We start from the raw sequence: 14,340 nt of genomic DNA on the forward strand, positions 1-14,340 counted from the left end.
TATACGCATTCGAAGGAGAATGTGTAATAGAATAAGGATCACAATTTCTATAATGGACCAGTACACAGCTAACATGTTTCTTGGTAGTAGAGTTGGATCCTTCTTCGCCAAAGCGATGAACTGTTGATTCTGATAATATTGGGCAAATATAGCTAGGATAACATTATGAAGCGATAGGATTTTTTAAATACATTGTACATGTCTAGCTAATAGCGTGATAGCCGCAATACGCGCAAAAACATTATCTAGCAACTCCACAGACCACACTGACTGAAGCTGATTATAAATAAGAGGAGAATGATGAAGTCGACTCTGACAAACAGATGAAAATTCTATTTGTCTATTGATCCTCATTAACATGACGATATTAAAATAATGTTTAGGGAGTTCAAATTCCAATTTATAATATGTATGTCTTATTTATATAATACAAGTATACGAATATAAATCAAATATTATGTCGCCTGATTTATCACCATGTTTATTTTTGTTATGTCCTAAGCACTAGCCTTTACCAACTCTCGGGTGTCTGACCTTTGGAACTGTCTTAATAGACTGATTTTTTTAAATGTTTAAGTTGTCCTACAATACAATTTAACTATAGGGCTACTGGATTCCACACATGCAGTTCCCCCCTTAGCCATCATTTAACAATTTTAATTTTGAACGTTTTCCATACTCTTTTACGTCCATGTGCATTGTTATTTTTTTTATTTTTACATTATTTACTAGGCCGCTAAATAATTATTTCTTGCTTGGCAACAGTAACGAAGAACGTGTTGCAAGATAAGCTTCGACAATATAATAATGCTGATAGTCCTGTATAAATTTTTTTTTGTATTCTTTATCAATTTACCTCGTGTCTTATCCCGATTGGATATTTTCGCTCCGAATAAGTAATCCTTCTACAAGAGCCGTGCATTTTTCAGAATAAAGAGTGCCTATCTCCTTTTTCGGCATGGAACTTTAAAAAATCACCCATTGCTGTGTGGAAACATAAAGGATCAACACATTCTATATTATATTTAAAAAAAATATATATACTTTAAGATAAGTATTAAAAATTATTAGTCATTGGCTATTAAATCAGAAACCGCTGTTCGTAGTCAGATAGTGCAATATTTCCAATCTAAATCGCTATTATATATATTTATGTTATACGTTATGTATACGTTTTGCGAATGAAGCTCTAGACTTGGAGAAAAAAAAAACAAAAATTCTGGACTAGCATGTATTTTTTTATTAATATTACAGACTGCATCGATCGTACAATTACATTGTTAATGGTTTTAACAGGAGTAGAAGTTCTCTAGGGCCTCAACGCCATATTATATTTGTGGATTGACAGTTTACGTAGGCATAATGTTATATTATGGTGTAACTCGATAAAAACAACGTGTAATGGATCCACGCGGTACACATATTACTATCGCGTACTATATTTACCAGTAATCGGAGTTTGGCCGAGAGATATTATTTTGCGATAGCGGCCACACCTGAACCTATTTTTCTTATCAATGTACATGGTCCTGATAAACTTTCACACGGAACAATATACCTGTTAGGTAAATAGCGTGTCAAATTATTTGTTGTTGTTAAGTTCAAAGTTTTTACTAAAAGAAAAATAAATTAAATCTCACACACTTATTGTAAACTATTTATTTCGGTTTAGATTATCAAATGTCCACACCCTACATAATATTATAATCTCTTTATTGTCTTATCTTATTCAATTTCAGAATTTAAACATATTATCTATATTTTATGCACTAATATGGCACCGATCGAAAATAAGAGATATCCATATTCTATAAAATTAATTACTAATTTTGCTTACAGTAGGTAAGTACTTTATAATATGTCATGATAATATATTTCATGACAAAATTAGGTTAAAAACGTGAGTTATGAATGCTTATAAACTACACATGCCTACTTAACTACAAATTATTAATTTTATAAAGATAACACTTACATAAATTATTGTAGTGATAAAACGCGTATCACTTAAATTGAAAATATTTTATGGATAAATGTTTGTATCTTGCCTTCTTTTCGATAAAAAAATTAAAGGAATCATGATTATTCTAACTAAAATCTGATTTAAATACGGTGAACCAATTAACAGATCCTTTTTAAAGTATTTTTGCTAATGATAAACTTTAATTTTACTTACCTCGGTTTATAGGATCGCTATAGCCTAGTGGCAGCGTATAATATCGGAGCAACGAGCCGCGAGGTTCACTTCGATTTTCAGGTTTTCCAAGATTTCGCTTACACGCGTTTTTCCGGGAGTGGATTTCAAAAAGAGGGTTAATGTCAGCCAGGCCCTGGTTGTTAAAACTAAGCTAATCCTCAATTTTGTAAATTCTGGCACGACAAAGTGACTGCACTGCACCTGATGCTTAGCGCAATGCCATCCACATAGAGAATCAAATGGCAGCAGAAGATTATGTCATGCCATCCGACACAATCATGCCAGCCTACTTAGCATCTTCTACACGCTATGCCAGAAGGAATCGGCATTATATAACGGCGGGAACACGTTCTCTAGCAACCTAGTCCAAACCATAATATACCATAATAACCCAGGAGGTTTTCTTTAATCTATTTATGGACAAAATTTAATGTTTTAACATCAAAATTTAACAAAAGTCGTCTTCTACCTAAGTAAAGAAAGAAAAATATGTAAGTATTATTTTTAATGCATTAAGTATCTTACTCACGAGAACCTAGGAAAGAATAAAATAGATAATCATTAACGTTAGGAATTAATCAATAACTGAAAGTCTTTAAATGTTGCAAATCTTGAAATTTGTTGAACATAAACATATTTTTGTATTCGTAGGTACGTACCTACTAATATCGAAATCGAATCTGATATTTCGTGTTTTATAACTTCACTCGTTGTAGTATGACAGCAATGTTTCATATTTATCTTAAATTCTGCAATATTGTGAAACGCACTTACCACAATGAGACATGTAATAGGCATTTTATAAGCAGTATACGTGTCTGTAGCTTGTCGAGAAGTTCTCGTAAATATTATCTCGATTCACTTTTCGTCATGTGTATTCCGCCTCATGATGTGGTAGGGGTAAATCTATTGGCGTATCGAGCATGAAGTAGAAGAGCTCTGTACTATTATTTGACTATTGACACATCTCAAATAGTTATTGGGTACAAAAATTGTAATTACATTACAATGAGTTTCATAAAGGAGAAAATTGTGAAAAATGCACGCAACGTCACGTCAGCTACAATGGTACCTTGGCTTTATCTCGTTTTTTACACTTTATTTGTTGAAGGCGCGCGATAAAGATAAAGATAAGTGGCAGTTGACGCCTTTATCGCGGTCTATCGCGCGAAAAGAGCTCGCTTGAGGAAGTTACGCTATGCTGATTTCGATATAATTACCACCTCGTTGTAGGTCAAAATCTTTAAATTTGAGCCCATAAAGAAGACTAATTAATCAGGGAGAAGTGTATTAAATACTCAAAAATATTCTTTGGGTCAGATCTGTAATAAGTATAGCTTCTATTTTTTGGTCATATGGCCAAGTAGTCCATGTGATTCGTGATAGTGGGTGGTGACAGTCATCTATAAGCACTAAATTATAATGTCTAAGCGAGTTGGTATCTTAATAAGGATCATAGGAGAGGCCACAATTTCAGCTATCTTACTGAGTCCAGTGTAGTGCCACGAAGTTTTTTTTGTACACCGACATTGTAAATTGGCTCTACTACTGATAAATGGAGTAGAGCCTACATAGAGTTTCGTTTGACAAAAGATTAGGCAAGTAGGCATAATTACGGTAGCCCTTTCGACAGTCTAGCTTGTCTTGCTACTGTTGAATTAATCATAATGAAGCTTACCATTACTTCGAGCAAATATTCATTTGTAGGTATAAAATAAATGTTCCACAATGTAATGCAGCCATCCTAAAGACAAAATGCCATTTAAAACTGTAATAAAGAAATACTTTGCAGATGATTGGGTTTTTAAACTTAATCTAAGCTGAGATGACCATAATAAATATATTTTCTTACAAGAAATTTTACCGCCTTCAAAAACAATTAAAAACCAAAAAGAAATTTAACATTACCTATTTACTGGTTACAAATTTTAGAATCGGTGATTAACATGAACAAATGTACGAAAACAATGTTTAATTTTTATTTGGCCCCAACTCCAAAATTACTTTTGTGTTATTAAAAATCAGTATACGTTGAGGACATCATAGTTGGCGACGTCTTTTTAAGAGTTTTCTGATGTCTCTCCGAAGTCAAGGGTCTAACAAAAATGAAATTTATAATATGAGGCCACACGGGAAGCACCAGCTTTCAAATAAAAAAAAACCATCACAATCTGTTCACACAGTTCTGAGGCAACAAACATAAAAAAAAATATAGTCGAATTGAGAACCTACTTTTTTGAAGTCGGTTAAAATACATCAGCACCTACCAATATAGTACGGAATACCCTCTGTAAACTTTATGTAGGTACCTGAACAGAAATTCAGGTTCAAGCAAATTGTTACCTCATTTGCAATATTTTGTACCTACGCGAATTGTGTTATCACATGTACTATTCAAAAAGTGATGTAGTAAAGTAAGTAGTAAGAGTAAAAATATCTAAATAAATATATGAATATTGAATAATGAACATCATGTGTTAAAGTAATTTGTATTAAGTTATCAACATATCGTGAGAGTTCACAATGTCGTGAATATTTGCAATTTAACAGAAGTAAGTTAACTTTACAAACATTGTGTTCATTAATCAAAAGTTTGGCGCAGCTCCTCGCATCCTCCATCTCCGCCTCCGCCCACCCCTGTTTGATATATCTATAAATGTAATTTTGTATATTTCATTTTGGGTCTTTCATAATACTCTTGTATTGTCTGGCAACCCCACACCGGGGAAGGTCAATATTTGACAAATGGCCGAGCTATCTGTCACTTTCGCGCAGTGCCATAAACACCACGAGCGTTTATTTACTTTTGTAAAATAATGGAAGATATTTGTCGGTTATGTTGTTCAACAAATTTCGTCAACAACGACATATTCGACGAGGAAAATGCGTTGTATGTCAAAATGTCACTATACTTACCAATAAAGGTACATATTGCTTGACATTCGAATACATTGCCAGTCTATGTTTATTAACCTATTTGATAATTTTTATTGGCTTTCGGCAGGTCTTCAAAAACGACCGATTACCGCAAAAAGTTTGTGATAAGTGCAGTTGTAAAGTGAACGATTTCTACCAGTTTTGTAATGAAACCATTGAAGTTCAGAACAGGTGAGAAACTTGGTTAAATGTTTCTGCTCTGTGATGGATATACTATAATTATATTGGTTTATGCATATTATATTCTATTACTAATTGCCAGTAGTATCGTCGTTATCACAACTGTATGTTAATATTTTTGTGCCCCTGTGATTGTTGCATTAACATGTTCTATTAATTTAAACATCAAGTTGTCAGTTGCTTTAAAAAATATTATAGGTAATATTTGATAGTATATTGTCTTGGTTGGTAAATATATGTGTAATTATTTCTAGGATATTTTTTATTTTATATTTATGTTACATAAAATTTTATTCAACACACCAAAGATATTAAATTAATTTGTTTATTGAGTGATTTTAATTAATAAAAGTGTTATGTTTCATTTCTTCCTAAGAGCAGTATTTATTAACTAATTAAATTGTTGTTTTCCTTTTACAAAATCAAAACAATAATTGAGCATTTTTGGCATCCATCATACAAGCAGAGCAATTCAAAAATTACTAGACATCTGTCTTGGAGAAGCTACAATCCAAACCCCAAGTAAGAGAAGGAGAGGGCTTTGTTCAACAATAAATAAATCGCTTCCAAAGTCATTAGTCATTAATTATTGCTAGACTCAATATCTCTTGTCATTGAGTTTTATCAGCTATGGTCCTTAATGTCTGATGTATTACTTGTGATTCATTATTATGAGCAGGTATATCCAATCTACACGGCATATGCACTCAAAACCCATATTGTAATGATGTGATAAATTAAACTAAATTTAATAGTATCTTAGATTGGCCTAACAAAATAATATATTACTAAAAACAATCCCCCTTATTCATAAACGTTTTTTATCTAAGGACGAAGTAAAGCTGTGATAACAAGCATGTTTCTCAGTGCAAAACGGCACTGAGATACAGACATAGGGCCGTTGTGATTGGCTATTATTGTTGTATCTCAATATTAGCCAATCACAACGGCTCTATGTCTACGCAATGAGAAGACTGCCATGCCGTCAGCACTGAGAAACAGACTTGTTATCACAGCTTTACTCGATCGTTAGATAAAAAATGTCTATGAATAAGGGGGAATACCTTTAAAAATTTTGATAGTTCTTGTAATTAAAATTATTCTTCATACAAGAAACATATTTATGGAAAGGTGATGTAAACCATAGGTTATAACTTCTGAGCAATATATGTTTCTCAAAAAAAATCTGCATATTTTATCAAATTAAAGATAAAGAGTTCCATTCTGTGACTTCCAGGTTACGGGCATTGTTCCTTCCATCAGACACCACATCAGTGGACCTCACACTCATCAAAGACAATGCATCTCCTCTTCCCTCCATCGCGCCATGCGAGCAGAGCACACAGACAGACTCCGACAGAGTGCTGTCCACGATGGACATCAAACAGGAACCTGCACCCTCTCCTACACTCATCAAACAGGAGGAAAACATCTATGAATCTGACCGATCCCTTGGCAACTGCTCCGACAATAGTGATGACATGTCCTTAATAACACTGAAGAAGAGGAAAAACACAAAAAAAGAAGTAAACGGTATAGACAAAAAAACAAAAAAGAAAAAACCAAAGTTGAAAGATTGGGAGATGTTGATGAAGGCCTTACCGGAAGGTACGGCTATCTCTCTGGTAGATAAGACAAATGTGCCGGATGTGAAGGAGGAGTGCAAGGAGGAGGACGCGACAGAGTTCGTGATGCCCATAGACATGAAGAAGGTGAAGAGCGAGGGCAACCAGGTCGACACGTACCATTGCTGCGTGTGCCTGGCGCAGTGCTACAGCCGCAACGAAATGCGACAGCATTACAGGTACGGTTTCATATTATATGATTACACATTAATAATATATTATGACAGACAAAACAGTTCACTTTAACAGACCAGACATCACTTTTCATGATAAAAAGAACAGTTCAGTATACCTCATAGACATCGCCATACCAAACAGCCAAATTTGCAAACTACACATACAGAAAAACTAGCCAAGTACACTGACTTGGCTATCGAACTTAAAAAGCAGTGGCGAGTGAACACCGTCCGTACAATACCCATTATTATTTCATCTACAGTTGTCCCCAAATCCATACACCCTAGTCTCAAGACGTTACAAATTCATCCACTTACATACATCCTCATTCAGAAAGCTGTCATACTTAATACTTGCAGGCTCGTCTGGAATTTTTTATCAATAAACTCATAATAACATTAGTACTCTCATCCACCCGTCATTTCCGTTTTGGTCAAAAGCCCGCGGAATGATGTAATATCGCCATTAAATGGTAGAAACTAGTTAAAATTTAAAATAATAATAATAATATCAGCCCTGTATTATATACTTTCCCACGGCTGAGCACGGGCCTCCTCTACTGAGAGGAATTAGGCAATAGTCCACCACGCTGGCCTAGTGCGGATTGGTAGACTTTACACGGCTTCGAAATTCCTATAGAGAACTTCTCAGATGGTTTACACATTACACATGTGAAAATAGGAAATAAGCTAATAAACTTTAAATGCCTGAACAGATCTTCAGAAACTATTGCTGAAAACCATTATATCACATTAGCATTCAAACAAAAAAAAAACTGATGGTGGTGCTATTGTTTGTAGGCAAATGTTGCGTGTATCATTATTCATGACCAAATCGTTTTGTCAGTGTATAAATAAAATATAAAACCACAATTGATTGGATGGATGCTTTGCTCCTTAATGCCATAATTACTTACAAATAATTGTCTATATTTTTAATTAATTAATAAAATCATATTCTTATATACACTTAAATACATTATAAGTCAGTATGTTATCCTCATGTTATACTAAGTGTTAGGTGAAGGGCTTCCCATACTGACACAAGACAGGTTAATGAACTTACACACCCTCATTTCTTATGGCAAAGTTTCTGGATTTCTTCTAGTGATTATTTTTTTTTTTATATTTGCGATAATAATTCGAATATACGTTACATCATGAGTTTTTTCATGATTAGAGCTATCAGCAACCGTGAAATACTTATTTGGAAAATTCAATTGAAAGTGGTTCCTCTTGTATCAGAACTGATATCTCCACCGCTGTATTGCACTCCACTCTCACTAAACTGTAATAACTTATGAACTAATTACTTGAATATTGTTTATTAGTTCTCTAAGGGGCGGTTATACAAGATAAAAGTAATTTTTTTTGGTAGGTATTGTATTAAATAGCTAATATAGATAGTACTCACTTTATTACCATTTATTTGGAGACATAGTTAGAGTGTGACTTCAATTTATACATTTATGTGCCGAGTAGTTAACGCAGAAGTTGTAAAACAGACCCTAAATATGGCGCTTACTACTTTTTAAATCAGTATAATTAAGTTTACTTTGAGTGCGTTATAAATTCAAATGAATATGTATATTGTGCGGGTAAATGTCATTTGAATGGGGTCACGGTCAATCTTAATTGTCTTTGACCTGTTTATAGAGAATGGCGCCAATGTGTGTGTATTTACTTCGCGGAATGTACGTATATTTCGAGACAGCTGGAATTGCTCATAGTTGTGATTTTATATAATTTTTTCTCTAGGTTTTGCTTGCGGTTTCGCCCGTATATACATTGTTGACTATCAAATCTCGCGCCTTACTAATCCACATGATTTTTTTTAATATTTTTCTCAACGGCAGAGATTTCTTCTCTTTACTGTAGGTTGTTGTCTTTAACGAAGTATAGTTTAGGAAAAAAAGGGACATTATATGTCCAACTTTTATATATGTAAATATATTTATCTTAACCATTGCATTTATTGTCGTTGTATTTATACCCACAATGTAAATTGTTTACTGATTGTCTAGAGCGTAAAACTGAACATATTACGTAGTCACTGGTATTTCGCACGTAACTCAGAAGTATTTTTTTATATAATAACTAGCTATCGCACGCGGCTCCTCCTGGGTGAAAAGTTTTTCAAGTAAAAAGTCATGCTCCCATTATCCTGGGATAAAATGGAGTTTATATTATAAGTAGATCTAACAATACATGGGTGAAAACTGTGTGATACGTCACGACCTATAGGCAGTCAAAAATTCCAAAAACTGGCGTTTTGGTTTCTGTATTTAAAAATTTACTTTAATATTTGTTATATATAAGTTTATGAATAAGTTGATAAATCAGTATTCATGTATTTTTGTACACGTGTAAGCTCTAGGAAATCAATGTAAGGTCATATTCATTGAAGATAACATTGAATATATAATCGTAACGGTACAATTCGTTCGTAGAAGACAATAAATGATTAAAAGTTATGATTCATTATATTAAAGCAAAAAGCGATGTGCTTATGATAACGATAAGTATAATGATTATATCGATTTGGAATACATACTGAATTGTAAGCCGTTGAAACTGGCTTCATGTTTAGTTGTACACTGTGGGACTTGTTCCGCTAGATGAACTGAAAAAATATAATTAGTATTGTCGACGTATACAAATAATAAATAAAAAAACTAACCAAAGTAAAGTAACTATGAATATTTATGAGATAAAAACTGCTAGTATCACGTGACCGCATGGCTCGCATGCCGGTCTAGACTATTTAAGAAAGTTTCTTACTTTATAATATTAGCTTCTTTTTTCATAACAGTTCTCATGACATCGGCACATCATTGGACATTTACAAATATAAAGTTGTTATGTATTAGCACATGATGTAATTACAGATATATAAGTAATATATAGCAAAAAGTATTGAATTCTGGTGGTAGGTTATATTTTCGTCCACTCGGGTAAAGACCGCCGTATATAGTGTCAAAACCCGCCATAGCAGCCCACTGAAATGTGTCACGTTCCGGGATACGCTTGTGCTTATCCGGTTCAAACAGGACGGCATAATATGTCTGACGCGGGCTGATATCTCTCGTCAGTCAAGACCACACCTCGGACCGGTTACTCTCTTTGGACCCCATTTTTACCATCAGGTGAAGTGGATCGCTTTGTCATACCCATATGAACCTTAAACAAAATACCGGTGTACTGGCATATTGAAGATGTGTACAGCATTTACAGTATTGTCGAGAGATCGGTTAGTTTGTATGTAGTTTGTTGTTGCAGACTGCACAAGGAGCCGTTGAACCCGGCGACGGAGCCCGCGCCGCCGCCGCCGCCGCCCGGCGACCTACCGCTGCGCTGCACGCGCTGCAGGAAGGTAACACTCCAATACCATTACACCATAAACGACACAGCTTGTATAATCTTTCCTTTCTGCCAAACTATAAGATCAAATGCTCATTATATTCGCCCCAACTTAATGTGGGAACCCCCCGAGACAATTCTTGTGCGCTCCGTCTCCACACCGAATGCACGCCCATACATATAGAGACATTTGTCGCGGCACATTGTGGCCTATAAGGGACTCGCGAACATTTCCCTTTCTCCTCCGCTACGTATCCTTAGATGGTCCCTTCTCCTTCCTCAAGACTTCCTAATTTTTCTCTTCCAACTTTTCTCCAGGGACCTTCAGTCGCTAAGCCGGGGGAAACTGGTATCCCGTTCGCAGGTTTCCCTCGGTGTCTGTAACCCAAAAAAAAAGAATTTAATGTGGGATTAACTCTATATGCATGAACGCTGAATGTAAAAAAGAAAACAACGCCCTCGTTATTTTTAAAGCAGCGCATTAAAAGTGTTATAGTATTACCGGCCCCGTCAGTGTCACCGTCGTAATGATATGAATCTAAGCAAGGGTTGTGTCGCGGTCGCGTGCGGGCGAGCCGTTTGCGTGGCGCGCGCGGTGAGACAACACATTAACCACCGCTCGGGTGACAGTCGTGCGCGACTGTACTGCGCCACCACCACAGCTGTAAATCAAGCGGCGTGGACATTTCACTGCTTAGCTTTATGGATCGAATACAGAGCGTACCTTGGACCGGTGTTGCGTAATATTTTATAGTAGTGGCTTCAAGAGTAGAATGTAATTACCGTTATATTCAGTTCATTACATAAAATAAAATATAGTTTTATTGAAATTTAATGTTTAAAACGATATAGTATGTTAGTCGCACATGGTCACAAGGCAGTTTTATTTTATGTGCAGATATAAAATTAAAGAAACTGTTACAACTAACGCCATCTAGTAGTAACGTTTACAATAATATGTGTTGTCTCGAAAAGGAAATTGTAATGTTTTGTTTGTTTTTTCTTATAAGACCGATCACCACATAAGAATATTTATTATTTACACTGCTGTGATCACCGATTTGTAACAGTTATGGGGAATTCAAACAGGGTTTTATTAGATTTAGACAAATTCTAGGTATTTATACTGCGATTTGCATCATTAACTTGTGACTGACCTGTGACCAGGCGAGGCATTTAACTTATTTCGTAGAGGAAATATTAATCAAACCTGAATTGGTTTGATTTGTAATTCTTTTTATTTTTATAAAATACTACTTTTTACCTACGGTACCGCTCGCGAGGAAAGAATTATTAAGATTCGATAAAAAATCAACAAGGTATAAACCTTGGAATTTCGGTGCGAGGTAACACTTCAGTTAAATTAAAGAGGAAAGCGGTGGATACGCGCACGTGACGTCACCCGAATTAGGAAGCATGCGAAAAAGAGATGAAACGATATCCCTACTACGCGCCCACTTATGCACGTTGCAATACTTGAAAATGAAAATTTGCCTTATTTCTTAACCAATTTTAATGTAGTTTTTACAGAATAATTTATAAATTGAAATGTAACAGAATATTCTATATGTGTGTTGTTGCCAGGAGGTGACGCGCGAGGGCTGGGCGTCTCACTGGCAGCGACACTGGCAGCGCGACCGCCGCCCCTACCGCTGCGCGCTCTGCGAGAAGTCCTTCCGCGACCACCACCAGATCCTCAAGCACGGCCTCACGCACGCGGCGCCCGCGGGGCCCGCGGCGGGGGTCGCGCCCCCCGCGGCGCCGCCCGCCGCCGCCGCCGCCGCCGACGCGCCCAAGCGGTTCGTGTGCGACTTCTGCCCCGAGCGGTTCGTGTACATGCGCTTCCTGCTGGAGCACCGCACGCGCGCGCACCCCGAGGGCGCGGCGCGGCCGCTGGCGCTGCGCTGCGGCACGTGCGCGCGCTCGTTCGCGCACCTCAACTCGCTGCGGCGCCACCTGCGCTCGCACTCGGGCGAGCGCAACTACCTGTGCAACGTGTGCGGCAAGGCGCTGTCGTCGCGCGAGCACCTGAAGTTCCACATCCGCATCCACACGGGCTACAAGCCCAACGTGTGCAAGACGTGCGGCAAGGGCTTCGTGAAGAAGTGCAACCTCACGCTGCACGAGCGCGTGCACTCGGGCGAGAAGCCGCACGTGTGCTCGCACTGCGGCAAGGCCTTCAGCCAGCGCTCCACGCTCGTCATCCACGAGCGCTACCACAGCGGCGCGCGGCCCTACGAGTGCGGGCTGTGCGGCCGCGGCTTCGTCGCCAAGGGGCTGCTCTCCATGCACCTCAAGACCACCTGCATCTAGCGCCTGCACACGCCGCCGCCGAGTCGTCCCGGAGCCCACTCGCCACACGCGGCTGTACGCATTCGGTAGCCTTGTGTTAATAAATATAGACAAAATTTAATACCTGATATTATACGCCTTTCTTATATATGTCCCAAATGACCAATTAATTGATTGACATAAAATATTTAGTTTGCATAATTAAGCAGTAACCATTATATCTACATTATCCACTAAGCGTAAATACATGACATTAGGACATTCGTTTGCTCACCATATCCCATAACATTATACCTTATTGGTATGCTGTGTTTTGTTCCAATTAACCTCCTGTTGGTATGTTCCAGGCTGTTGCTGGTGGAGGACTCGCCGGCGGCCCGACGTGCCAGTCACGTCGCCTAGCTGTAGTGACCATGTGATATAGTACTACTGCACTAGTTTATTGACCGAGTGTGGATTGTGCAAATTACCTATAAGTTAAGGTTGCCTCCCGAACGCGTCTGCGGCTGCAGACTGTGCTGGTGCTATCGTATATAAAATTATAATAATGCTTTTAGGCATCGTTTATTGGACTACTAGATAATAGCCCGAAAAAATTATAAAGCGTTGATCACATGGACAATGTTTTGTCAAATGTTATATCGTGTATTAAGTAATAGCTTTGGATTCGGTATTCAGGTCGGATAGCAAAAAATAATAACAATTATTCGAAAATAAAATATACTTGTTTGTCTGGTGGGTTAGATTTTACTTTGACAAATTATTGTCAACTTAATAACATTTCATTGAATATTTATTTTTTCGTCAACAATGCTGTGTATTATTTTCTCTCTGTGTCATGTTTATATTTCTCTGCAAAATAGATTACAAGCACCTTTAAAAATAAATTTCATGCAAAATTATAGACAACCACGTCGGTTTTTTCTGAGGTTTTCGATTTTTGCTGTCGCAGTGTGTCGCTGCAGTCGTGTTCGGAACCGTACCTTTAATATTAAGTGCGTTGCAGCTAGAGTTGCCAACTTATCAGTAACAAGTAAGCGACTAACGTCTGGGCACCGGACACGTACAAATAAATCATTATGTTTTATAACATGTTTTCATTTCTCATAACCTAACGTGACACCAATAGAGATTATGATTTCATACGTGTCGACTGTTTACTTTACAAAACGGATACAAAATGAGCAAAAACGTTTAGCGAGCATTAGCACGCGAGCGTTAGCAAGCGCGATGATTCTTTCATTCTTTTTGTCAATAGCACTGTAGAAAAATCAGGCGGCTATTGTAAAATGCAAATACCCCCATTTTCGATTTCTGTTTGCTTCTACGAATGTTATTTTTATCCAAATGAAATTAATGTTTGTGGGTTCATAATTTATCTATAAATTTGAATGATGTTGATAAGTATTATGACTAGTTTTGAGATGACATTGAGTTTGATTTTTTTTTACCGATCTGTAGGTTTTATTTTTAAAGCCTTTGCTCATGTCCGTTGCCAAGGTAAAAAGTAGCCTTTAGAACTCGCGGATATGCGATTTAGGAACAGGATAGTAATTCCATTAAGTTGTTGGCA

The 14,340-nt window shown here is 37.0% G+C and overlaps 1 protein-coding gene across 2 annotated transcripts; it reads left to right on the top strand.

Annotated features, from left to right (window-relative positions):
• Positions 1 to 4,918: 4,918 nt before the first annotated feature.
• On the top strand, positions 4,919 to 13,854 carry LOC115441233 (endothelial zinc finger protein induced by tumor necrosis factor alpha). 2 transcript variants are annotated; one of them, XM_037439101.1, is made up of 6 exons: positions 4,919 to 5,121; positions 5,202 to 5,305; positions 6,552 to 7,118; positions 10,395 to 10,488; positions 12,060 to 12,853; positions 13,115 to 13,854. In XM_037439101.1, exons 1-5 carry the CDS (start codon positions 5,014 to 5,016, stop codon positions 12,786 to 12,788), a joined length of 1,602 nt encoding a protein of 533 aa, XP_037294998.1. In that variant the 5' UTR covers positions 4,919 to 5,013; the 3' UTR covers positions 12,789 to 12,853; positions 13,115 to 13,854. The 2 variants fall into 2 exon arrangements, with proteins under 2 accessions (XP_037294998.1, XP_030021798.2); XM_030165938.2 differs by having other exon boundaries at positions 12,060 to 12,842.
• The last annotated feature ends 486 nt before the right edge of the window (positions 13,855 to 14,340 follow it).

Source organism: Manduca sexta, chromosome 3, assembly GCF_014839805.1.
Source record: "Manduca sexta isolate Smith_Timp_Sample1 chromosome 3, JHU_Msex_v1.0, whole genome shotgun sequence".
In the NCBI taxonomy this organism is placed as follows: domain Eukaryota; kingdom Metazoa; phylum Arthropoda; class Insecta; order Lepidoptera; family Sphingidae; genus Manduca; species Manduca sexta.

Excerpts from the sequence above, each read along its gene's own strand:
- LOC115441233 (XM_037439101.1), top strand. The coding sequence starts at position 5,014 with ATGGAAGATATTTGTCGGTTATGTTGTTCAACAAATTTCGTCAACAAC. Across the intron at positions 5,122-5,201 it reads CACTATACTTACCAATAAAG|GTCTTCAAAAACGACCGATT; the intron begins GTACATATTGCT and ends GGCTTTCGGCAG. Across the intron at positions 7,119-10,394 it reads GAAATGCGACAGCATTACAG|ACTGCACAAGGAGCCGTTGA; the intron begins GTACGGTTTCAT and ends TTGTTGTTGCAG.